The 23632-nt window shown below is 49.6% G+C and overlaps 2 protein-coding genes across 4 annotated transcripts in view; one reads left to right on the plus strand and one right to left on the minus strand.

Annotated features, from left to right (window-relative positions):
* SMAD3 (SMAD family member 3) overlaps positions 1 to 12166 on the plus strand; it is a 126802-nt gene extending 114636 nt beyond the window's left edge. The window contains exons 6-9 of the mRNA XM_005893291.3: positions 228 to 440; positions 2652 to 2789; positions 5198 to 5342; positions 7769 to 12166. Coding sequence (XP_005893353.1) covers positions 228 to 440; positions 2652 to 2789; positions 5198 to 5342; positions 7769 to 7892 — 620 coding nt within the window. The 3' untranslated portion in view covers positions 7893 to 12166. The remainder of the gene's footprint in view (positions 1 to 227; positions 441 to 2651; positions 2790 to 5197; positions 5343 to 7768) is intronic.
* A 6544-nt stretch (positions 12167 to 18710) lies between these two features.
* The window catches only part of AAGAB (alpha and gamma adaptin binding protein), a 74541-nt gene continuing 69619 nt past the window's right edge, over positions 18711 to 23632 (minus strand). For 2 of the 3 annotated variants that reach the window (XM_070377338.1, XM_070377337.1), the window contains exons 8-10: positions 21552 to 21656; positions 21047 to 21169; positions 18711 to 20449 (exon numbers count right to left, since the gene is read on the minus strand). In XM_070377338.1, coding sequence (XP_070233439.1) covers positions 20406 to 20449; positions 21047 to 21169; positions 21552 to 21656 — 272 coding nt within the window. In that variant the 3' untranslated portion in view covers positions 18711 to 20405. The remainder of the gene's footprint in view (positions 20450 to 21046; positions 21170 to 21551; positions 21657 to 23632) is intronic. The other variant, XM_005893293.3, reaches the window with a different exon arrangement.

Genomic DNA, 23632 nt, shown 5'->3' on the forward strand with positions numbered 1-23632 from the left:
TTTATGAGCTCATACTAAACAGTGCCAGGGCCGGCAGAATGCGTCTCCGAAAACCTAAGGGTTCTGCCCCACTGGATCCTGTGAGTTTTACACAGGAAAAGGGTGGGGAGATCATAATGCCCTCTGAGAGGTGAGGAAATAGTCTTCCAGGGCATCCAGGGGACCCCATCCAGGAGCCCAGTGCCTGGGGGGACTCCCTGACCCAGCAGCCTGGCCTGTCTCCTCAGACCTGCAGCCCGTCACCTACTGTGAGCCGGCCTTCTGGTGCTCCATCTCCTACTACGAGCTCAACCAGCGCGTCGGGGAGACATTCCACGCCTCCCAGCCGTCCATGACGGTGGATGGCTTCACCGACCCCTCCAACTCGGAGCGCTTCTGCCTGGGGCTGCTCTCCAACGTCAACCGGAACGCGGCTGTGGAGCTGACACGGAGGCATATCGGTAAGGGGCGGCCACGCTACCCTCCCCCCGACACCCCAACCCACCCCAGCCCCCGCAGGGACCCACCTGCCACCGCTGTGCCGCGCCTCCCTCACCTGCCCCTCAGGCCTTGTCACCTTGCTTAGGGTAAGACAGGTATAATCCAGGTCGCCTGTTCATCCCTCCTCGGGCAGAGACCATCTCTGAAAATTTGAAAGCAGTAGAGGAAGACCCTTGGATTTCTTGAGAAAGGCAACTGTGCCATTCTCTTAATAAAAATACCCTTAAAGTACAGAGCGCAGACCGGTAGATAGTCTGTCTTGGAGGAGTGAGCTTTCATTTGTTCATTTCATATATAATTGTCCTAGGAACTTAGAAAAGGTGAAAAGACGATAGGTACTGCCCACTCCAGGATTCCTGGGCTTCCCTTGTGGCTCAGCTGGTAAAGAATCTGCCTGCAATGCGGGAGACCTGGGTTCAATCCCTGGGTTGGGAAGATCTCCTGGAGAAGGGAAAGGCTACTCACTCCAGTATTCTGGCCTAGAGAATTCCATGGACTGTATAGTCCATGGGGTCACAAAGAGTCGGACACGACTGAGCACTTTTCACTTTCTTTCACTTTCATTGCCTGCGGCCAGGACAGCACGGCTGCTAACACTGTCTCCTGAGCCCCAGCCTGTGGCAAAATATCACTTAGTATAGGGAAGGTGAAGCCTTGATGTGTGTCCCTCGGTTTGTTCATAAAATTATCATGCTGAGGATGTTCACAACTTTGCAATCCAGTCACCTAGAAGGGTCGTAGAGATGGAGTAGAGAGGGTGGGTATTCTCAGACATTGTTCAGTTCATCCACGGTGGCCGAGGGGCTCTAGAGCAAACTCAAGAGCTGAGTGGGGAAGCAGGCGTCCGGGCCCATGTGAACCAGAGCACCTCTGCTCTTGCTTGTATCGTGGGCCTTCACAGAAGATCTCATGTAGAGAGAGGGTTTTCCAGTTAAAAGTTGGGAAGCCATGGGCTTGCACCAGTAGGATCATTTTCCAGGGAATAACCTGATGCCCAGGGAGGGGCAGAGGGTACACAGCAGTTGTGTGACACAGTGGGTGACATAGAGCCCCCCGCCCCAAGCCCGTACCCTTCCCAGACAGCCTCCCACTTGTTTTAGAAAGACCCGCAGTGGTATACACAGAGGTTTGTTTACTCACTCCATACTTCTGTATATCTAAAAATAGTATTTTAAAAGTTACCCAAACAAACATTTTTGTTCTTTGGGTCTTGTCTTCCCACCTCCACCTCTGCCTCCTGCTCTTGACTGATGTAATACTGGGGCCCCCCCGGGTCTGCCGGCACCCTGGAGTCTTCGAGATGCCAAGTCCTGTAGCACTGAGCCAGGCGGAGCAGGGGAGTGGGGGCAGGGGACAGCTGTGGGACGAGGTGGCAGGCCTGTAGCCGATCACCTGCTTTCCATCCCGCTCCACGTCGCGCCTGTGAAATCTGGCTCCATTTCCCGGCCCTCAGGGCCTCTCCCCTCCTGGAGTGGGAACAGAGGCCTTCCAGGCAGAAGAGTACATCCCCTGGCCGAGCAGAGACTCATTGTTGGAGGGTTTATGTAACCGCTTGAATTGGAGGGCCAGTTTAAAAATAATTTCTGTCCATCTGGAGTAGATTTAAGAGATGAAGGAAAATGAAATGATGTAGACCTATGGAATGGTTTAAAAAACGCATCAAGAGGAGAAAGGTACATGGGGTGGCGTTAATCAAGCCACGCCTGCAGTGAAGGGCTCCTGGGGTGTCTGCTGCCTGAGGAGCTCTGCAGGTTGACTATGAGTTTCTGAATGTTGGAAGGGGGAAGGGACCTAATAGTAGCAGCAACAACCTTTGCTCACTGGGCACCCATGAGGTAGGTATTATCATTATCCCCATCTTGCAGATGAAGAAACTGAGGCTGAGTAACTTGGCTGAGGCCTGTGGCAGATCACTGGTGGAGGCTACCATTAAGACTTACCCTGTGCTCTTTCCTCTCATTGTCTGCCTCCCTAGTTTAGCAGCCCAGCATCAGCCATCACCTCCTGGTGGGATTAGGCCTGGACTCTGGGTCCCCTTTGCCTGGTGATGCTGCTAGAGACCAGTCACCTGGAATGTCGACTGCAGCTCTGCCTCCTGTGGTCGCTGCGGCGGGTGCCGGGACCACTGTGGGGGCCGGAGAGCTGGTCCAGGCTAACCTGAATCTCTCTAGGGCGGGGTGTGCGGCTGTACTACATTGGAGGGGAGGTCTTCGCAGAATGCCTCAGTGACAGCGCCATCTTTGTGCAGTCTCCCAACTGTAACCAGCGCTATGGCTGGCACCCAGCCACCGTCTGCAAGATTCCACCAGGTACCACCATCTACACACCCTTCCCTGTGGGCCTCTCCTCTGCGGCGCATGCCCGGGAGGCCAGAAAGCCTTCTTCTTCCTTTTCTCCTCTTTGGTGTTTGCACTGACAATCTGGAGATGCTTCACTTGCGTTTTCTCTGTGCCTTGCTGTCTCACTGTGACCTCCTGGAACCTCCGCAGAACAGACGCAGCATCTGACAGGTCTGCCTTTGATCTGTGGGTACCTGTTTCCTGCCTATGTGCACAGATGCTGAGGTAGTATGCTTGTTTGCTTCCTTCTTCCCTTCCTCCTCCCTTCCTACAGCCATGCTGGAAGCTGCAGGGGGATGGGAGGGTACAGGAAGCCCTACTGCTGCCCTCTCAGAGTGTACCCATCAGCTGAGTGTACAAGGCAAAGACCCAAATGTGCTTAACACAAGAGAGGGTGGTGCTAAGCACAAAGCAAGCAGCACAGGTCACATGCTGTTGGAACCAAGGGGGAAAAGCATTTAACTGTTAGGATGGTTCAGAGGCGGCTTCATGGAGGATAAGGCATTTGGGCTTGCAAGGAGCCATGGGCCTGCACCTGTGTCTAAGGAGTAGCCACAGGGTGATGGGGGCAGGGACGAGGGCATTCCAAGGCAGAGGGGATGATATGGGCAAAGGCCTAGAGGTGAAGGAGGGCAAGGCACGTGTGGGCTGCACTCTGGCTGTGGTGGAGGCTGTTTAAGACAGTCAGGGACGTGTTTAGAAAATATGATGGGACCGGGCCATGGAAGGACACAAGATCACGTTTACTCAAGGGGACAGTTGAGGGTTTTCTGAGTAGGACTATGTATTCCAGGGCGTGGAGGACTCACCTGGCTCACCTCAGAGGGTGGTGTGGACAGGGCCAGCCCTGGGTAGAAAACCAGGCAAGAGACTGATCTTACCTAGAACCTTGCATAGAAAGCAGAGGCAGAAAGCCCCTGAGGCCCCCTCTCCCAGGACATGCAGCCGCAGGGCGTGGACTGCGCCTGGCGGGTGGAATGTGTGGCTCAGGCCATTGCCTTCGGCACGAGTGTGGTATGTCTCCCTGCCTGCCAAGAGGCAGATGATGGTGGTGTGGCGGGTCATGGGCAAGGTCAGTTGAAGAATGCAGTTTGAGATGCTAGCGGTGCTCTGTGTTCCCAGAAGGTCGTGCGGTTGCGTTTACAGAGCACGTGTCTATCTTGGGGCTCACTTGGTCCTCTCCAGTTACTCTAGCTTTCCAGGCAAGGAGGCATGTTGAAATAAGCTCAGAGAGGTTAAGTCACCTGCACAGGACGCACAGCCAGTAAGTGGCCGAGCCAGGATGAGCCTCGGGCTGTGTGCTCCTCTGCTGCTCGCTGGGCAGGGGGCTGGAGCCCACTGTGGGCCCTGCTCCACCTCCTGTCCCCTTAGAGAAGACGAGGAGAGGAAGCCCAGCTGCACTTTTGGCTTCCTGCCCACCCCTTGGCCCTCCCAGCCTCTCTGGTTCGGGCAGAGCTGGCTGTGGTGCTGGCTGTCAGTTCTTGGAATGTCGGCGCTGGGGGCTCCTGAGGCCAGCCTCTCCTTTCACAAGGGAGATATGGGCTTAGAAGAGAAAGGAACCAGCCCAGAGTCGCACAGCCAGCCGAGGGGCCCAGTCAGTGCTGGCCCGCTAGCGAGCGTCACCTCAGCTCACCTTTGGGGCATTTCCGGCATGTGCTTTTGTCTTTTTCTTTTTCTCGTTGACACATTCCTGGCACTTGGGCTGTAGGACTTCAAACAGGAGATTTATTGTGCGTTTCACGTGTGCCTGTCTCTGGTTGTACTGCTGGGAGAGTTAGGCACACACCTTCACTTTCCTGTGAATGTCACCCTAACCCAGCTTTGTGCCCAGATCTCTCGCTACCCCCGGTCCCAGTGGAGGTGGATTCATCGGAGAACCCTGGGTGGAAGGTGCCCAGGACCCTCTGCTGAACTTCCTGTTGGCAATGGCAGGCTGGGCAGCCTCTCAGCTGCCCTGTCCGGCGCCCCCTCCGTCGAAGGGCACGGCCTTCTGTTCCCCAGGCCCCACACCAAGGGTACCTCCGGGTCACAGCCCTGTCTCTCTGTTCCCTGGAGTTCCGCCTGGCCCCTTCACCCAGGGCAGAGCCCCCCACCTGACTGTCTCCCTCAGCCTTCCCCCTGCTCTGGGAACTAGAACTTATGGACCAGGGTTGAGCACCCCCTACAGCTGTGTCGGCTGCACCTCCCTATTGAAGTGGCGGTGGCTTCAGGGTGGAGACCACATGGGCTGCCCCCAGCAGGCGGCTGAGCGTGGAGTCTGTAGCTAATGCGGAAACGCTGGTCTGGGGGGTGACCTTGGGGGTGGCTTTAACCAGGAGGGGCGCTCAGGCCAAGTACCGTCTTCGTCCCCGTGAGCTCTGCGTCTGTCCTGTTGGCAGGATGCAACCTGAAGATCTTCAACAACCAGGAGTTTGCCGCCCTCTTGGCTCAGTCTGTCAACCAGGGCTTCGAGGCCGTGTACCAGCTGACCCGCATGTGCACCATTCGCATGAGCTTTGTCAAAGGCTGGGGAGCCGAGTACAGGTGGGTGCTGGGGTGCCTGTCCTAGGGGCGCAGGGGCCACAGGTGACTCAGAACAGCTGAGCAGGGGCTCCTCAGAGATGAGCTAGGCTGGCCCTCTCCCCGAAGAGCAGAAGGACCGGGGATCAGCATGGGGCCGAGTCCCATTAGACGAGGAAGAGCGAGCAGTGCTTGCCCATCGTTTCAGTGTCTCAGGCACGGGCAGCATCTCATCGTCACAACCCTGGGTGGGGATGTTGGTATCATCCCTGTTGTACAGATGAGGGAACGAAGGCCCAGGGAGGGAACTGACTTGCCTGAAGTCACATCACTGGTGGAAACGCTGAGCCTGCTACTGCACCCTCTTTGCATCTTCCTCGTTTCTTCTGGGCAGATGATTTTAGGACGACCCTCTCCAAGGAGTTAAGTCTCCCCCTCAGGGTTCCTTCCCTCCTCTGTGGCTCCTTCTCTGACCTGGTAATCCTGAGGATCTAGGGTTTTAAAACTGAGAAAGCAGGGAAGAGAGGAGGAGATGCCAGCAGTCAAAGGAACAATATTCACTTGCTCAGAAATGATTTTCTTTCAGAATTTCATGTACTGGTTTAAACGCAGCACTGGTCAGGGGACGTCCCTGGTCCGCTCTGTCGAAGCTCTCAGACCACTCGGGTGTGGGCCTAAGCTGCCTGTTCCTTTTCTTTCCACACCTGCACAGGAGCTTCCTCGAGAGGCGGGTCTGTGCACCCAGCCCCACTCCACGGCAGAGGCAGGGGCGCCCACACGTCAGCCCGAGCCAGTACCTCGCAAGTTACTCCCCCCTTCTCTTCATTTTCCCAGATGTTTGGAATCCATTTTGTTTTGCAGTCATTCTGCACCCGGGCCAAACCCATTTCAGTATTGGCTCTGGGCCACCATTTATAATGAAATCCAGATGAGCGTGACTTATGGAAAGTCAGATTCTCATTAGAGGATTTCGGTCCGTAAAATCCTCGTCTGTCATTTACCGTATTTTAGCTGCTGTTCCCCGTGTCTGCCCCACAGTGCTGGGGAACACAGCCGTTGGTCTGTGGGGTCTCTCTCAAATCTGGGAGGTGTGACCAATTGGGCAGTCCGAGTGGTCAGCCTTCAGGCTGATAACAGCCTGAGATCAGCCCAGGCCCACGGGCCCAGCCCGAGGGACATTGTAGCTCACCTCTTAGCCTTGGCTGGAATCATTTAGGCAACAAGAAAGGTTAGAAAACTAGTCTTGTTTTTTGTTGGGGAAGGGAAATATTTAAAGATGGACCCAGTGGGAAGGAGCCAGAGGGAGGTCTGTCCCTCCTAACACTCAGACTGGCGTTTTGAGGGTCACACGCAGGCACCCAGGTCAGGCAGGCACCCCGGGCCGAGTCTGCGAGCCCGTTTCTAACCTTCCGCTCAGACGATGCGCGGGCCAGGCGAGGAGGGTGGTGCCCTGGGGTTGGCGGCTCTCAACCTGGCGCGGCACGCAGCTGCCCAGCTTCAAGTGCTGGGGGAAGAGGCCCTTTGTTGGCCGGAGCCTTTCCCTGGGGCCACTGTGTCACCGCACAGGACACGCTGCCAGCACACCCCGGCCTGTGCAGCCCACCACGTCACTGCTGCCTGGCAGCACTGTGGAGCAGCCTGACCGGCGGCGCGGCCCCTTCCCAGAACAGTCTCGCCCTCCTCTGCCTCCTGGGCCAAGGAGAGGAAGGTTTCATCCCTTCCTGTGAGGTGGCCCAGAGCCGGGCCTGGGGCCCGGGCCTCTCACCTCCAGCTGGCACCCGCACCTCCGGCCTCAGCAGATAGCCTTTTGCTCAGCGGAGGCCTTTGGGAGCTCGCCTGCGAGCTGCGTCATCAACCAGCCCGAATTTAGACAGAGGGCTTTGGGGAAAAGAAACGTGTGGTGTGCCTTAGTTTTTTTCCAGTAATTGTTCCATGGCTCGCTCTGCTCGTAAGATTTTCCAAAATAAGGCCATAGATGGGAATTATATCAGCACATTGGGGACCAACGGCATGCGGACTCTGTCGGCGCTTTGTAAAAAAACACCCCTCAACCAGACAGACGCCCGTCACCGTGGCCTGCCAGGACTGGAGGCGGGGGGACTGTGGGTGCCCATTAGGACGGGGGGCTGGGAAGACCTTTGCTCTGGCTGGAGGTTCTCCATCAGGCGCCCGTCACGGCAACCGGTGGGCCTCTGGGGCACCCTGGAATTTGCCTTACATGTTTCTCTCTAAGGGGGCCACCTCCTTTCCCTTCCTGCTTGGAGGAGTTTGGCAGGCAGTTTCAGCAAGTTGGTGGCACCTTCTCCAGCACTGGGTCTGGCAGGGCAGGCTGTAGCTCTGGCTCTGGGAAGAAGACTGACACCAGATCAGGAGAAGCCACTCTGATGCATCTGTGTGCTACTGGATCTTCTAAATGGCCCCCACCCACCCTTTTCTCAAATGTCTTGCAGGAGACAAACTGTGACCAGCACCCCCTGCTGGATTGAGCTGCACCTGAATGGACCTTTGCAGTGGCTTGACAAGGTCCTCACCCAGATGGGCTCCCCTAGCATCCGCTGCTCCAGCGTGTCTTAGGGACACTGCGAGTGAAGGGGGAGGGTGGGGAGGGTGGATTTGGGGAAGAGGGCCATGTAGGAGGTGGAGAAATCAGAACTCAACTCACTGGTGTCAAAAGAAGAAATTTTTCTCCCTCAACTAAAGTGGCATCAGCATGTTTTCCAAAACACGAAAGCAAACCCAGAGGTGAATTTCTGTGAACAGCTGTCTGCTGAACACGGTGGCCCTTCGGCCCCAGTATGAAGGGTAAGAAATGGCTTCTGCTCTGGTGGCGTGAGCAAACAGGTAGTGTTTCACTGCCTGCCCCTCCCCTGGTCCCCTTCTTTCTTAAAGACAGCAAACTGAGATGTCAGTGCCCAACAGGAACTGGCCCCCTGGTTAGGACTGGAGTGTGGACTTTGCCTTGGGTGCTCTGGGCAGGGAGAAGCTTGCAGGGGTCTGAGCACACCATGGGCCCAGCCCTCCCCTTCCACTGAATATTCCCAAACCCCAGCAGGAGCAGACCATGTACCTGGGCGCTGGATTGACCTGCGGCGGGGAAGGGGCTCGTCTGTCTCCACCTCTCTGAGCCTACTGATTGTGTCTAGAATCGAGCAAATAGGGACCGGTGGCAAGGGGTGGAAAGACACCTCTTCTTTAAAAATGATCTTAAATTTGCCCTCATTTTCAGCAGTTGGCAGGATCTGTTGAGGCTCAGCACATACCCAACATACAGTTTGTATCATCATGTTAATCTCAAGAGAGATCCGAATCACGGGAAGTGTTCCCAGGAGGTAGCTGTCCATGAGGTGTGCAAGGGTGTCCGGTCACCTGTAAGAGCTCGCTCCGCTTTCTCATGCATTTGGCTGTATTGGTTGGTATAGTCAGTTGCGTTAATTAAATGAACTGTATCATATGGTCTTTTAAACATTTGATTTTTTAAAAAAACAAACACCCCGGGTGACACACTGACTGGGAAACCAGAGTGGGACCCAGCAACTTCTCTCCCAAAGTGAAGCTTTTATCAGGTTTTGTTAAGAAGACACCTGCCAGTACTTTTGGAAGCTGAAACTGACAAAAGCAAATTCACCAAGAGGGAAAGATCTCAGGCCGACAAAGAAATAAAAGGGCTATTAAAAAAAATTATTTTTACACCTTTGAAAACTGCAGAATTGGTGCCAAGAGGTCTGTCATCTTTCCCCTGAGGGATGAGATTATCTAGCTCACGGCAGAGGACCGGCAGTGACAACTCTAGCAGTTAGAATGTGTAGTAAGTATCGCTCCCGGTGGCAATTAGTGAGGAAACTACTATAGATTATTTCAACTGGAAAAAAAAGAGCCCCCTTATACTGACCTTTTGCAGAATGCAGCAGATGGAATTGTCACTTGCAATTGGTACTTTATTCTTTGCTGCTGTTTTTTGTATGAAATGAGTTATCCCATATTTTTTGCATGGTTTTCTACCAGGAAAAATAAAGGGATTTCCTATGGAAGTCCTGTATTATTCCAGGTAAAGGGAAGAAAGTTGTGTACTTTTGGCAGGTATAAACCTCAAATGTGATGACATTTGTGATGCTGTGTGGAGACACTGGGTGCTTCCTGGTGCCTTGCTCGCAGGACCCTAGGCCTCAGAAGCTCCAGCCCCGAAGTCCAGGTAGGAGGGCTGCTCACCATGCCTCCAGAGGACACAGCAGCAGGCAGGAGTGCCTTGCCAGACGTGGACTAGTCTTCACACAGGGCTGTTGTCAGAGTCCAGAGACACCACACAGCCCCTCACTCCACCTGAGGCCAGATGCTGTGGCTCTGAAGTTTCTGCCTGGTGTGAAATGATCGTGGACTGCTTTTTACAGATACAAGAAATCATGTGAACCTCCTGGATGTGTGTTTCTGCCCCCCGTCAGGCCTGAGACTGGTGGTATGGCTTCTAACTTCAGTTTGGCCTAGGCTGGAGCCGTCGTGGTGCCCCTACTAAAAGCCACGGGGAGCAGTCTCCAGGGGCCCGTCATCTCCTGAGAGCACTCCCTACGGCACACAGCTGTCCTCCAGGTACTTGGGAGCTGGCTTCAGGTACAGCCCAATTTGGGTGATCTGGTTGGTCATGTCTGGTTGCATCTAGATGGCGTCTTACAACCCACAATGCTGAAAGCTAAAGAATCTTTGTAGGAGGCATGGATTTGTTGTGTTTTTTCCCTAAAGCTACTTACTTGGCCTTTTTTCTTTATAACTAGACTGCTGAAGGAAGATGGGTGAGGAAAAAGTGGGTAAGACCACGTTCAGCACCCTTCAAAAGAAAATTTGGTTGTACCTAGAGGTTAGGATCTGGTTTCATTCCCATCAGAGAGGCTGCGTAAGTGGCTTTGAGGCATGTGTGATATTAGTGTCCTACAAGTCATAAAAAAAGTAGTTTTAAAACCCTATTGCATAAAGGCATTTATACATTGAAAGACAGGACAGGTGAAGGGGCAGGAGGAGGGCGGTTCTCGGGGTGATGGCAGCTGCTGGAGGGTGCTTTTGGTGTCACTGCCCAGGCTGCAGGACATGCCTGCTCCCCGGCCCCGGGCTCCCCGCCAGGCCGCCCTCACCTTGCGGCTTGCGGCGATGCTGACCCGGGTGTGGCTACAGCGCAGGGGCCCTAGGTCCTGGCCTTGGCACCTCCCCTGGGAGCCAGCTTCTGTTCCCTTTCCTCTCCTCCCACACCCTCCCCACTCCTAACTTTATTTAGTACTGGGAGCCTTCCAGCGCAAGTAGGTAGCCGCCCTGGCAGTTCGGGTTACAGGCCTGTGCTGGCACGTCATCTCCACTGGCCACCTTCCTGGCAGGCTGCAGACCTGACATTTTGAGACAAACCCAGAGTCAGGAGCGGGGACTCTGACTCTTAGGAGGAACAGACAGCAGGGCAAGGCTGCTGGCAGACTCTTCCCTTGTCCTTATGTTGTCTGTGAGGTTTTTTTTTCATCGTCCGTGGTGATTATTTTTTTAAATCATTGTTAACGTATTGGAATGAGCTGTAGCACATATCTTGTGCTTCAGTTTGTTTTTCTCCATCTCCCTCTGGCTTCCTGGAGTTTGGACATATTCCAGGGCTAAATGCTTTTACTCAAACCGCAGAAAAAAGTTTTCTTGAAGTAATGTGTGCATGTCATGCATGCATGCGAGTCATTTGGGGAGAAGGCAGAGATCTGATTTCATTTGCAGCCCCAAGCTGCCATTTCTGAGGCTCTGAGGACCTCTGCAGGGCCAGAGCTCCCATTAGGCCACTCTCTGTAGTCTGTAAGAGAAGGGAGGGACAGGAATTGGCATGTGCTCCTAGGACTGTTTATCAAGGGGGTTACCAGTAGCGAGAGGGCGCATGTTTGGTTCTGAACCCTGTATCTCACTGTGACTTCAAGTGGCAGAGTTGGGAGTTTTCTCCCTAATCTACATCTTTGCTAGAAGAAAACCTCAACATAGTCAAGTTGTGTCACTCTGGTGTGGTATAGATGTTCCCTTCTAGAACCTTCCTTCAAGTAACAGTCTTTCAGGAGTATCAGCCACTTCTCAAGTGGGTAGGAAAGCAGAAAAATGTATGGATCAAAACTGAAGAGGCCTCTCTGATGGGAGAGTGGGGAGATGACTTGCTATACAAGCAACCTTTCAGAAACACGGCTATCACAAAGAAAAACTCATGTATTGTGTAAACTGGATTGAGAAATTCTCTCAAGTGATCCTGTAATTTTTTTTTATGCTGAAGTAATGTACACTCGAGCATTCTGGTGTTTTTATATTTATGTAATAATTTCTTAAAACCAAGACAGATAACTATTTAATTTTGGAAGAAAGTTGGAAACGGCTCTCCTCCCGAGGACAGTGGCTTGGCCCCCAGAGCCACCAACCCAGGCTGGCTCCCTGTGTGGCAGCATGTGAACACAGGCAGCTAGCTCAGGCCAACGCAGGCCCGTCCACAGGGGCCTCTGAACCCAGCCCCTCTCCCTTCCCAGGGGCGAGAACTGTACAGAGGGCTGGAGCCACCTGCCCCCAAGAAGCCTTCATTCACCTTCAGTGCTGCTGTTGCAACTAGGCTGTCCTGGGCGGGACTCCTGCTTGGGTGGGGAAGAGAACGGAGGATGCTGATTACCTTCCCTTCTCAGCCAGCCTGACCTTTTAATACCCTTTGTAAAAAGCATGTATGTATTTATAGTGTTTTAGATTTTTTCTAACTTTTGTATCTTAAGAGCTGAGCACCTGTTTAAGCATTGTACCCCTATTGTTAAATGTGTCCTCTCTCCTCTCTTCCTCCTGTAAGTGCCCTTCTAATAAAACTTCATTGAAAAGCAGCTGGGCTGGAAGTGCACATTCATTCTTGCTGCCGTGTCTGGCTGCAGAGTTTAAAGGGCCTGGGGCCTTCAGAGAAGAGAGTCGCTGAGCCCAGGTGTGCCAGGTCCCATTCTGCCACTGCCCGCATTCACTCACTGAGCACAACGTGCAGGGAGAGCGGGGGCTTCCAGCTCCGGCACACCTCCCAGAGGTGCTGCCTCCAGGCTGTCAGTCTGTGCTCATGTCCACTGTATCGGAAAGCCTCCGGCCAGTGACTGCAGGTCACCAGATTAGTCTCCCCACAGGCGTAGAGGTAAGTTTCAGACTCCTAAAGAAGTTGGTTTCTGCATCTTTCCAGCTCTGATGGACTTAGCTCCTGTGGAAATTCATTTTAAATTTCAAACCCCCAAGGAGAAAGAGACGTCAAAATCTCCCCTCTGGCTGAGTCGTACATTGACCTGAAATGATGTGGATTAAGAAAAAGGATGATTAGAATGAGTAAACCATTTGGGGAAGGCAGAAGGGAGCTGGAATCATTCTCCAGCTGGGTCACTTCCTTCTAAGGACATCACCAGAGTCCAAGTACTTGCTGTCCCAGGAGGGAGGCGGGCTCGGGCTTCACAGGAACCGCACCTGTGAGCCTGTAGGTTTGCCCTCCATGAATGACATCACATTCCTACCTTCATCGTTATCTGGCCAGTTCCAGCCTCCTGCCCGTAAACAACTTTCCTCAAGGTTTTATCTAGTCGATTTCTCAGCAAATGACTCTTGGATCCATTCCTCTAACCAGCCTGTCCCTGAGCTCCACAACTTTAACTCCAGCCGTCTGTTAAACATGAGCCAGACAACACCCTAACTGAATCATCTTCCACCTTGCCCAAGCAAACTCCCTTTCCTGACTCCCAGTGTTTATTGGAGCCTCACCTCCAGGCCTCCTCCCCAGACCCAAGTCCCGAGCGTTTCTTTTCCTTGCTCCCCACGTACCTCTGCAGCCGCCCCTGTGGACCAAACCTCCCTTTTGGAAAGGCCCTGAGTGTTCGGGTTCTCCTGAACCCTCTTGCACAAGCTCTTCTCAGGCCTGCACCTCCCCGCTCCATGGCGGTGCACCCAGACCACGGTAGGTACCCTGGATACTCCCTCACAGAGCTTGCCTACCCATGTGACTGCAAGCCACATATACATTCAAGACTCCCAGATCAGTACTTCTAGCCCAGACATCAAACCCAAGCTTCAGACACATCCAACAGCCTGGTACACGGAGGTGCCACTGGTACCTCAGGGTGTTAGTTGCTCAGTCATATCCGACTCTTTGAGGCCCCATGGACTGTAGCCTGCCAGGCTCCTCTGTCCATGGAATTCTCAAGGCAAGACTACTGCAGTGAGTTGCCATTCTTTCTCCATGGGATCTTTCTGACCCAGGGATTGAACTCATGACTTGTGCATTGCAGGCAGATTCTTTACTGTCTGAGCCACCAGATCAGATCAGATCAGTCGCTCAGTCGTGTCCGACTCTTTGCGACCCCATGAATCCCAGCACGCCAGGCCTCCCTGTCTATCACCAACTCCCGGAGTTCACTCACACTCACATCCATCGAATCAGTGATGCCATCCAGCCATCTCATCCTCTGTTGTCCCCTTCTCCTCCTGCCCCCAATCCCTCCCAGCATCAGAGTCTTTTCCAATGAGTCAACTCTTCGCATGAGGTGGCCAAAGTACTGGAGTTTCAGCTTTAGCATCATTCCTTCCAAAGAAATCCCAGGGCTGATCTCCTTCAGAATGGACTGGTTGGATCTCCTTGCAGTCCAAGGGACTCTCGAGAGTCTTCTCCAACACCACAGTTCAAAAGCATCAATTCTTCAGCACTCAGCCTTCTTCACAGTCCAACTCTCACATCCATACATGACCACAGGAAAAACCATAGCCTTGACTAGATGAATCTTTGTTGGCAAAGTAATGTCTCTGCTTTTGAATATGCTATCTAGGTTGGTCATAACTTTTCTTCCAAGGAGTAAGCGTCTTTTAATTTCATGGCTGCAGTCACCATCTGTAGTGATTTTGGAGCCCAGAAAAATAAAGTCTGACACTGTTTCCACTGTTTCCCCATCTATTTCCCATGAAGTGGTGGGACCGGATGCCATGATCTTTGTTTTCTTAATGTTGAGCTTTAAGCCAACTTTTTCACTCTCCTCTTTCACTTTCATCAAGAGGCTTTTGAGTTCCTCTTCACTTTCTGCCATAAGGGTGGTGTCATCTGCATATCTGAGGTTATTGATATTTCTCCCAGCAATCTTGATTCCAGTTTGTGTTTCTTCCAGTCCAGCGTTTCTCATGATGTACTCTGCATATAAGTTAAATAAACAGGGTGACAATATACAGCCTTGACGGACTCCTTTTCCTAAAATTCAATACCTCCGAACTCAGTTTAAAAGAACAGAATTTATCCTTGCCCTCACTGAACCATCACCCTCTCCTGCCTTCAACCCTCTTTCGTCACAGCCCTCTACCCAGCCCACGGCCATGAAGTCACAGTCGCCCACCACTCCCTTGTGCCCCATGTCTGACCAGTCCTGGCCCTCCACTCACAGTCCTAGCCCCAGGCTCTCCAGCACCTGGACAACTGCCTGGCTTCCTAACCACTCCCCCAGCCTCCAGCCTGCGTTCCTGTAACTGCATCATCCACAGTGACCCAGGCACCTCCCTGACCTCAGACGGCCCCACAGTCCACAGCACAAAATTCTAAGGCCTTCGACATGAACCTCATGACCCTTGGCAGCTGGGCCCCATCCAGCTTGCCACCTCACCCCTGCAACCCAGCACCCTGGTGACACCGTTCCTCACTTATCACACCAGGATCCGTGACCACTCGCAATGGCAACACCTCCTCCCCAGTCTACACCCTGCTCCCCACCCCACCTGACACAGCAGCAGTTCACCTGGCTAACCTCCCCTAATGCTCCGAGACTCACTTCAGAAAGGAAGCCTTTTGTGAATCTGCCTATCACCGTGGAGTCAACTTGCATTAACTGTCTACCCATCTAAGCTGAGTTCCTTCAAAGTAGGGTCTACATCTTATTCTCGTATCCTCAGGTTCTTTTGGCAATCACATATTTTTGCTGAACTATGAACTGGTGCCCATATTATAGTAGACTCTACCTTAGCAGTACCTTTTCCATCCATTTTCACATTATCCCATATGTGCGTGTGTGCTAAGTCGTTTCAGCTGTACCCCATGCAGACTGTAACCAGCCGGGCTCCTCTGTCCATGGGTCTCCAGGCAAGAATACTGGAGTGAGTTGCCATTCTCTTCTGCAGGGCATCTTCCTGACCCAGGGATCAAAGCCTTGACTCTTATATCTCCTAAACTGGCAGGTGGGTTCTTTACCACTAGCCCCAGCTGGGAAGTCCTACTGTCCCATACAAGTCCTTATATATGGCTGAAGGAATGCCACCCAAAGTTCTGATTACCTTTCATCAGTTATTCCAGTACTCTAATCTGCCACCCTTTAGTCCAGGAATGGCAAATACAGGGCAAAATCACCACCACTTGCTATTTTTCCATCCATGCAGAGCACTCATCACAGTGTGGAGTCCATTCTCAGTTTCAGAATCTTCAACACAGCTCTCTAGGAAGACTGGTAAGCAACTGGTGTTGGCTAGTACCGCTGCCAGATGTTCCTGGAATCACAGTTACCTGTCTTTTCTGCCCTAAGCCCGTCGGCTCCCTGATGATCTCCCAAGCAGGCACAGAGTGGTACTCCGAGGTTCTCAACATCACTTCATCCTCATCTACCATGACTTCTCTAGCTGTACGACAGGGGTTTCCCCAACATCACCCCTTGCTCATCTCTATACCTTTATTCATGCTGTAGCTCCACTGAGAATTCTGCAACCTCACCCATATATCTACCCCGATTCTTAGCCCAATAGCTCAATTCAAGCCTCCTCAGAGTCAACGGGTCTCAAAGTGCAGCCCCTGGCCAGCAGCATCAGTATCATCTGGGATGTTAGAAATCCCCATTCCCAGGTCCCACCCCAGACCTACTGAATCAGAAATCCTGGAGTGGGGCCCTCTAGGTGATTCTGACGTGGGCTCAAGATAGACCCGCTGCTCCAAGGTGTACATTATGCCCTTCCCACTCCAACTGGGTGCACTCCTTCCCACAGCAGTCAAGGCTGGGTACAGCGCACTTCACGTCCTGCCCAGCGTTCGGCCTTCTGTGGCCTCAATTTGCTCGCCCCTGTCTCTCTCCTGAGTCAGACGATGAGCTGTTAGAGGACAGCCCGGCCAGAGCAGTCTTGGAACCGAGAAGGGTCCCAGGCAGGGCTGGCTGCACTGAGGCCTCCTTTCAGCTCTCACCAGGATAAAGGAACAGGTTGCAGTTGCTCGTCCTTAACATCAGGTCTGAGGCCTTTTAAAGCCATTAATGACTTCTTGAGACTTTCCTGGAGCAACAGGATTGATGCAGACCATATCTTTGGGCTTTAGAAGAAGAGACTCATCTCTCCTAAATTATGCTGCTCTTTCCACAAAGCTCCTACCTCAGGCCTCACTCAGCCCATACTTTGTACCATCAAAGCCACCTGGTCAATGACAGAAAAGGGAGAGGCAAGGGGAGGCCACATGCTTCACAGGAGAGAACCCGGGAGGCTTTCTGTGGCCCGGGTATTCTTCCCAGATTTGCAGCTGTGAGGCTCAACTATTTAAGCCTATGAACACACACACATATGAAAAAGGAGCTTAGAGGAAAAAGAAATTTTTTTCTTCCCAAACCTGTTTTCCAAAGATGCAGTTAGTTATAACCATTAAGTCCTGTTTTTGAATCAATACTTTTCCAACAGGAAACACAGTAGAACAGCACGTATTTAAGAACTGGACCAGGGCTCATCAGTGTTCCAACAAAAAGATCACACTGTTGCTGTTACCTCTTCAATTCTTCATTCTGCAAATCAGAGACACCTCAGAATCAAGAAAGACACTTCCTACACTAGAAGAACTGTAACACACACTTAACCCTGAACAAAGACACCCAGATTAAGAGCAAGACTGGTGATGTTAATCACAGGCATAAAATATAACGTAGAATATTTCTAAGACCCCTTCTGCAAGAGCTCACATTCTAAAGGTGCAAGGATAAATCACTAATCTAAACCCCAAGTGGAATCTAAATCAAAACTAGAACTTTGTCCTGCACGGTCAGCATGATGCTTTCAGGAACACAAATTATGGGCAAGTTAATTGTTAGGGTGTTGTTTTTAAACCAATCCTGCACTAAGGGATGCAGGATTACACCTGACCTGATTTTTCACACTTTCTCTGCCTACAGTCCTCTATAAGATGGGTATTTGATGATAGAAGGCTGTAGCTAAATTGTCTCGTCTGTTTTAAAAGGTTTTTTTTTTTTTTGGTGGCGGGGCGGGGAGGGTGGTGAAGGGCGACTCTTAACTCATCCAGCATTCCCTGGCACTGTCTCCATCAATCAGAACGTTCAATGAATCAAACTTCTGACCACACTGGACAGATGTTGGCTAAATTTAGCTTTGCATCAGCAAACACTCCAGCTCAGAATAGCTCAGGGAGCTCTCATCTTACCCTTAGACAGTGATTCTTCTAAGACTGTTTTTCCATGGCAGGCCAAGGCAGGGCAAGGGGCACTCCACGTGCTCTCTTAATGTCCATTGTTAAGAGACTGGCCCAAGGTTGAGAGAATCTGATGGGCCACAGCAAAACCATTTATCCCCAGCTCTCCATGGCGGGAACACGAAGTTAGTTGTAGATCACATTTCCTGTGTCACAAGCAGTTTGCAGCAATGGCCTGACATGCTCTATGGTCCTTGAACCACATCCCGTATTACTCAGCCATCTAAGTCTAGCTTCCCTGAATCTCTTGCTTCTCTGAACTAGATGTGGCCAAGTTCTATAAAAAGACAGCAAGCAGACGTGGTTCTGTCAATCTTCTCAAATTCTGGCAGGATAACATATTTTAAAATTATAAAAATATCTATGTCTTCATCACTCTAAAATTATTACATAATATACGATTTTCTCAGGAAAAAAAAAGTTTATTTTTGTCTCTCCCAACACTCATGGACCTTAAAACTTTGCAATCATAGCCATCAAAATATCAAATGAAAATCCAAACCAAACTTAAGGGCCCAGTTTGTGCCAGACGCTGGGTTACACAAATAGAAAAATGTTTAAGGGGGAAAAAAGTCAAGGCTCTTGTTTTAAATCCCAGATGGACAGTCCATAATAACTTGCAATGGCATGTACATAGGTCACTTCGGATAGTCTGAAATTTCTATTGCACTATTGGCTCATGATCACTTCTTAAAAGGGCCTTTAGTAGTTACTACTGTATACTTTAATCTCACCCAGGAGGGGCCAATACCTAGATAGCTGAGACCCTGAAAGCATGGTATTATACACATGAAGGGTAGATTTAAAACAGTGAGTTTGACGAACAGATTATTGCTGTTTATGCCTAATCCAATGAAGGAAGGCTCCCCCCCACCCTGCCCACATCCTCTACTAAAAAACAACAAAATCATAAAAATATACATAAGCAGGCTTTATAAATAAACCACATTTTAATACCTGGCTTTGTTTAATCCACAAGATCAAGTTCACAGCTTTTTATAGTCTGTTTTCCCAAACCACGTGACCTAATGTGTTCTCTGAAACCTTTCATATTTTAAGAAAAACTTGTTTCGCCTTTCATTTTGCAATCCCAGAACTGACTTTCCTTACGTTCCCCATCAATGGCCAATGCAGTCACCTCAAAGAAACAGTGGTGGAATGGTGGTAAACTACAGTCTCAAAGACCCTCAGAATAGTTAAAGAAAAAGAAAAAAGTTATCAAGGAAGACAGCTTCCAGTGTTCCCTGGAATGGCTCTCCCTGAACATCCACTCACTGAAACCTTCCATCCTGTGGCCGCTCTGGCCAGGACCCTGGAGCACTCCGTTCCTTCTGCCATCTGTAGCAGGTTCTGCAGGGCTGAAAAGGTGTTGCACAGGCAGGTCTGAAATTCGTTTCTACTGGTGACCTATGGGGTTCACACTCACACCAGGCCAGCAGCAGTTCTTAGCCCATGTGCCCTGAGCCAGCTGAGAGCCATGGCAGACTGAAGGCTCATGACATGCATTACGCAGTCCCTAAACGAACAGAAATAAGGATTTCATTTGCTATATTTCCCACTCTTCTGGGAACTTTCCCCCTTAGAGGTCAGTTTCCCTGGAGCCTAACTCCTCAGCTCTGGAAGTAACACAGGTACTGAGGGATTCATTGCTTAACATTTCGCGTGCTTTCTCACCAAGTCCCACTTACGTGTCACTAGTTTGGCAGTGATCTCTGAGTTCAGAGAGAGAAGAGGAAGCTCCCCTTGTTCTGAGGGTATCAACTGTGACAACACATCTCTGCCATCTCAAGTGGCAAACTCTAAGAAAGAACAGTTTCTACGTGGTAATACTAATGCAAAAATCTCAGGCTAGGACCATACTGATTCAATGGCTTATACAGGAATTCCTTCTCTTACCCATGCCCCACCCCCACCCCCATGCCCGCCCACAACTTGGTAGAGAAGGGTTTATTTTTATCCCCACCAGAGTAGAAAACCTTTGCATCATTTATTATAGTCTAAAAATTCACACTGGTTTCTCAATACTTTCTACCAGGAGGTCAGATACTGTATTTCAAATGAAATACTCAGATGCTTTTTTTTAGCTAGAGACTAACCCGAAGGCCAGTGGCTGACCTATAATCTGTGCTGCAGCACAGATTAAATCTGCAGTTTCTTCCTTTCCTCCCACCAAAAGCATCAAACCTTGAGCAGCAAGCTCCTTGAAAGAGAAAACCAGAAAACTCTTGATCTTCAGTGATCAACATGAACACAGGGAATGCTCCTCAAAAGACTGACCAGGAAAGCTTGGTGGTGGTTTTTCTTCTTTAACTTGGGCAAGTCACACAGGCCTTTGAGGCTCACCCCACTCCCGTTCCTACAACAAAAAATGTTATTTGAAAACTTCTCACTCCCTTACAATATACTGAGGGAGAAGAGATTTCTGCTTTACCCTCTACTAAAAACTAAAATTAACGGGACCCTATAAATAAGTCAGGCAGCCAACATGATGCTGGTAAGCTCAGCAAAAGATGATGGGGTTGAGGAGAGAAGAATCTCAGGGAGAGAGCGCTAGGGTCCTAGTTAGGCAAGTCCTAGCATGAATAGTTTAGTGCTCTTCATCAGATGAAAGGCCTTCAATCTCATCTCTGTCTCCCCCAATTGCCATCCAGAAGGCTTTGGCCACCTGTGGAGAGAAGCAAGCAACAGAGTTTAGGCAACACCTAATCTTCAGCTCGTTTCATGTCACACACAGAACTGATTAAGACTTAAAATTCTATACCTTGCCCTTCAGTGCTCTGACAACATCTATCAAAACCCCTGAACACCCTGATCCAGGACTTCTACTCCTAGACTTTATACTGAGGATATTATCAGAACTGTATACATAGGTGACGTATAAGGATACGAACAACTTCACTACAGAAAAAAAAGGGCGCATGACTGAAATGTCCAATGGGGAAGTGGATAAGTAAGTTATGACACAGTCATACAATGGAATACATAAACCATATACATTTCTTGCCAACCCAAACAAAATAACTAAGAGTTTTCCAGCCTAACAGCTAGGAAGGCAAACATTCTGAGCCTCAATGTTCCACATCACTCAACATACATTGGAAAACCCTGGCTTGATGGCAGCAACTACATATTCAAATAATTGTAAGTGAATATCCAACAGAAAGTTCACAGTAAGACACTTCAGAAGTAAACAAGTGTGACATGTAATTCTTACAGCACTGGACCTGCAGTAGGTAAGCAAATACCTGACTAATTTTCTCACCTTTTCTGCATGCATCTTTCTTTGCTCGTGAGGAAGCGTCGCAGCCTTGTCTAGGGGGAAAATATATCTTAAGAAATTCATCTAATCGCACAGGAGAATCTGGAGCGCATAGATGTTCTAACACTAGAAGATGGGAGATGGGTTGCAAAAACACATGTTTATGGTGGAGTCATTACAGCTGTTAGATAGTTTAAGTCTTCCAAACCTTCCAGATGGGAATGATGTGAGTAAATTGCTAGGGATCTTACTGATTCCATGTTAATGAGACAGACTGAAAGAGACAGGCAAGAGAAGAAGGGAAAGGAAAAAGAAAAAGAATGAAAAAAGGGGAGAATTTTCCTAAAGAAATTTTTACCAACAGAGGATGGCACAGTCCCACAGTATCTACATTTCTCAGATGAGCCCAAAGCATGGAATGCTATTAGCAGTTACAAAGTAAAATCCTACTAGATAAAACAGAGGAGCATCACTATGGAAACCTGTAAGACCCAATGGATCCAATTACCTTTCATTTCTTTTAACTTTGAAAACAGTCTTTCAAAATTCTCCAAATCTCCTCCGCCTGTAGTGAGACTGGCAAGTTCTTGAATGTCCAGGTCTAACATGGGATCTGCAATGAGGATTTGCACACAGTATTTAAGTATGCGCTAAATACACAGAATCCTAAAGCAATCAATCTGGCTTGGATCCAAGTTACCACTGAACGAGGGCCCAGCATGGACCAGCTGTACAGCTCCTGGTGCTGTATCCTGCTTGGCTGCTAGGGGGCCCTCACAAATGAACAGGGACTCATTTTATCCTTGAAATAACTGCAATGAGGCAAAGAATTCTGTTTCTACCTTTCTTAAGAAAACTAGAGTACAAAGAGAAGTGATCTTACTCTGGGTCACTGCTAGTAAGTGTGACCTTCACGTCAGATTTATGCATGTATGTATGCTCAGTCCTGACTCTTAGCGACCCTATGGACTGCAGCCTGCCAGGCTCCTCTGTCCATGGGATTTTCCAGGCAAGAGTACTGGAGTGGGTTGCCATTTTCTCTTCCAGGGGATCTTCCCAACCTAAGGATCAAACCCGCATCTCCTGCAGCTCCTGCACTGGCAGGCAGATTCTTTACCAGTGAGCCACCTGGGAAGCCAGGACTCACTTACGTGTTTCCAATTTCTAAAGCCCACACCCTGTACTAAGATATGCAGATTCAATAAATGCTTGAAATTTATACCATACTTTACTGGACAACAACTATTTTCACATCTGTTACTGACAACCATATAAGGTGGTTAGGACAGATACCACTGTCCACAATTTACACATGAATCAACCTGGGTTAAAAAATGAACTCTTCTACAATTAGAGCTATTCAAAGGCAGAGCCAATCTAAATTCCTATTTTCTTACCACAAATTCTTTACTATTTCTGCTTCAGCATGTGGTTTCTTTATCAAACTTTGTTTTTAGTCAGAATTTTCACTCAGCCTCCACTCCAGGCTGGCCACTTGTAGGATGTCTTCCCTGACCATCCCAACTCACACGTCTCCTTCCTTAAGATTCATTCCACAATTGGTGTTCACAGAGCTGTCTTGGCACTGACACACACTACTCTGTATTCTCACATCTGTCCACCACTTCTGTAATATATACCAAGGTAAGAGATAAAGACAGCTTTGTCTCCACTGCTGAGTGCTTTAACTGACACAACTCCATTTCATTTTTCCAACAGCATTGTGAGAAAGATTTCTTACCCTTACCTTATAGAAGGGGAAACTAAGGCCCTATGGAAACTAAGGAAAGCTAAATAACTTACTCAAGGTCATTTCACTACTAGTGGCAGAGTCATGATTCAAATCCAGTTGTCCAGGACTCCAAGTCCATGACTTTACCCATTACATTACAAGGCCTGTCTCTGCATTTTTTAGACTATAACCTTCTTGAAGACAAGGATGATAACATAATTCTTTGCATCTACTACAATGCTATACAGATTATTTGATGTTAAAAATATTTTGGTTAATAAATTTGTTTTCGTTCAATGGGTATGTCATGGTGGCAGTTGCTATACAGGGCTAGGGACAAAAAATCTGTGATTTATCTGTATACATGTTAATTGAACTATGGATATGGTAAAATCACTTCATGCTCAAATATAGGTTTGGAAGAGGAGCTTAGATGGAACATTGAGGAATGGAGATATTTAAAGGCTGGGTAAAGGAGAGTACTCTTCCAAAGGAAGAGAAGGAATCATCAGAGAGGTAGGAAAAAGACCAGGAGATGTGTTGGTTGAGTGAAGAGAAGCTAATGCTTCAGAAAGGGATTGATTCATAACACCAAATGCTGCCAAGAGGTCAAGATGGGGACAGGAGGACATCAATTAGATTGAGTGGCACAAAAGTTGTTGGTGAGCTATTTTAGCGGAAAATGGGAACAAGAGCTAGATGAGAATGAGTTGAGGAATGGAAATAAGTAAAGAGAGGAGGAAGATGTGGGGTAGGGAAAGTGTTTTACTTTCGCCAGTTTGGTTTTTCCTTTTTTAACGAAATCTGAAATAGTTTTACTCTTACAAAAAAAGTTGCAAAAATAGTATAGAGCATTC

This window comes from Bos mutus, chromosome 10, assembly GCF_027580195.1.
Source record: "Bos mutus isolate GX-2022 chromosome 10, NWIPB_WYAK_1.1, whole genome shotgun sequence".
NCBI classification, from domain to species: Eukaryota; Metazoa; Chordata; class Mammalia; order Artiodactyla; family Bovidae; genus Bos; species Bos mutus.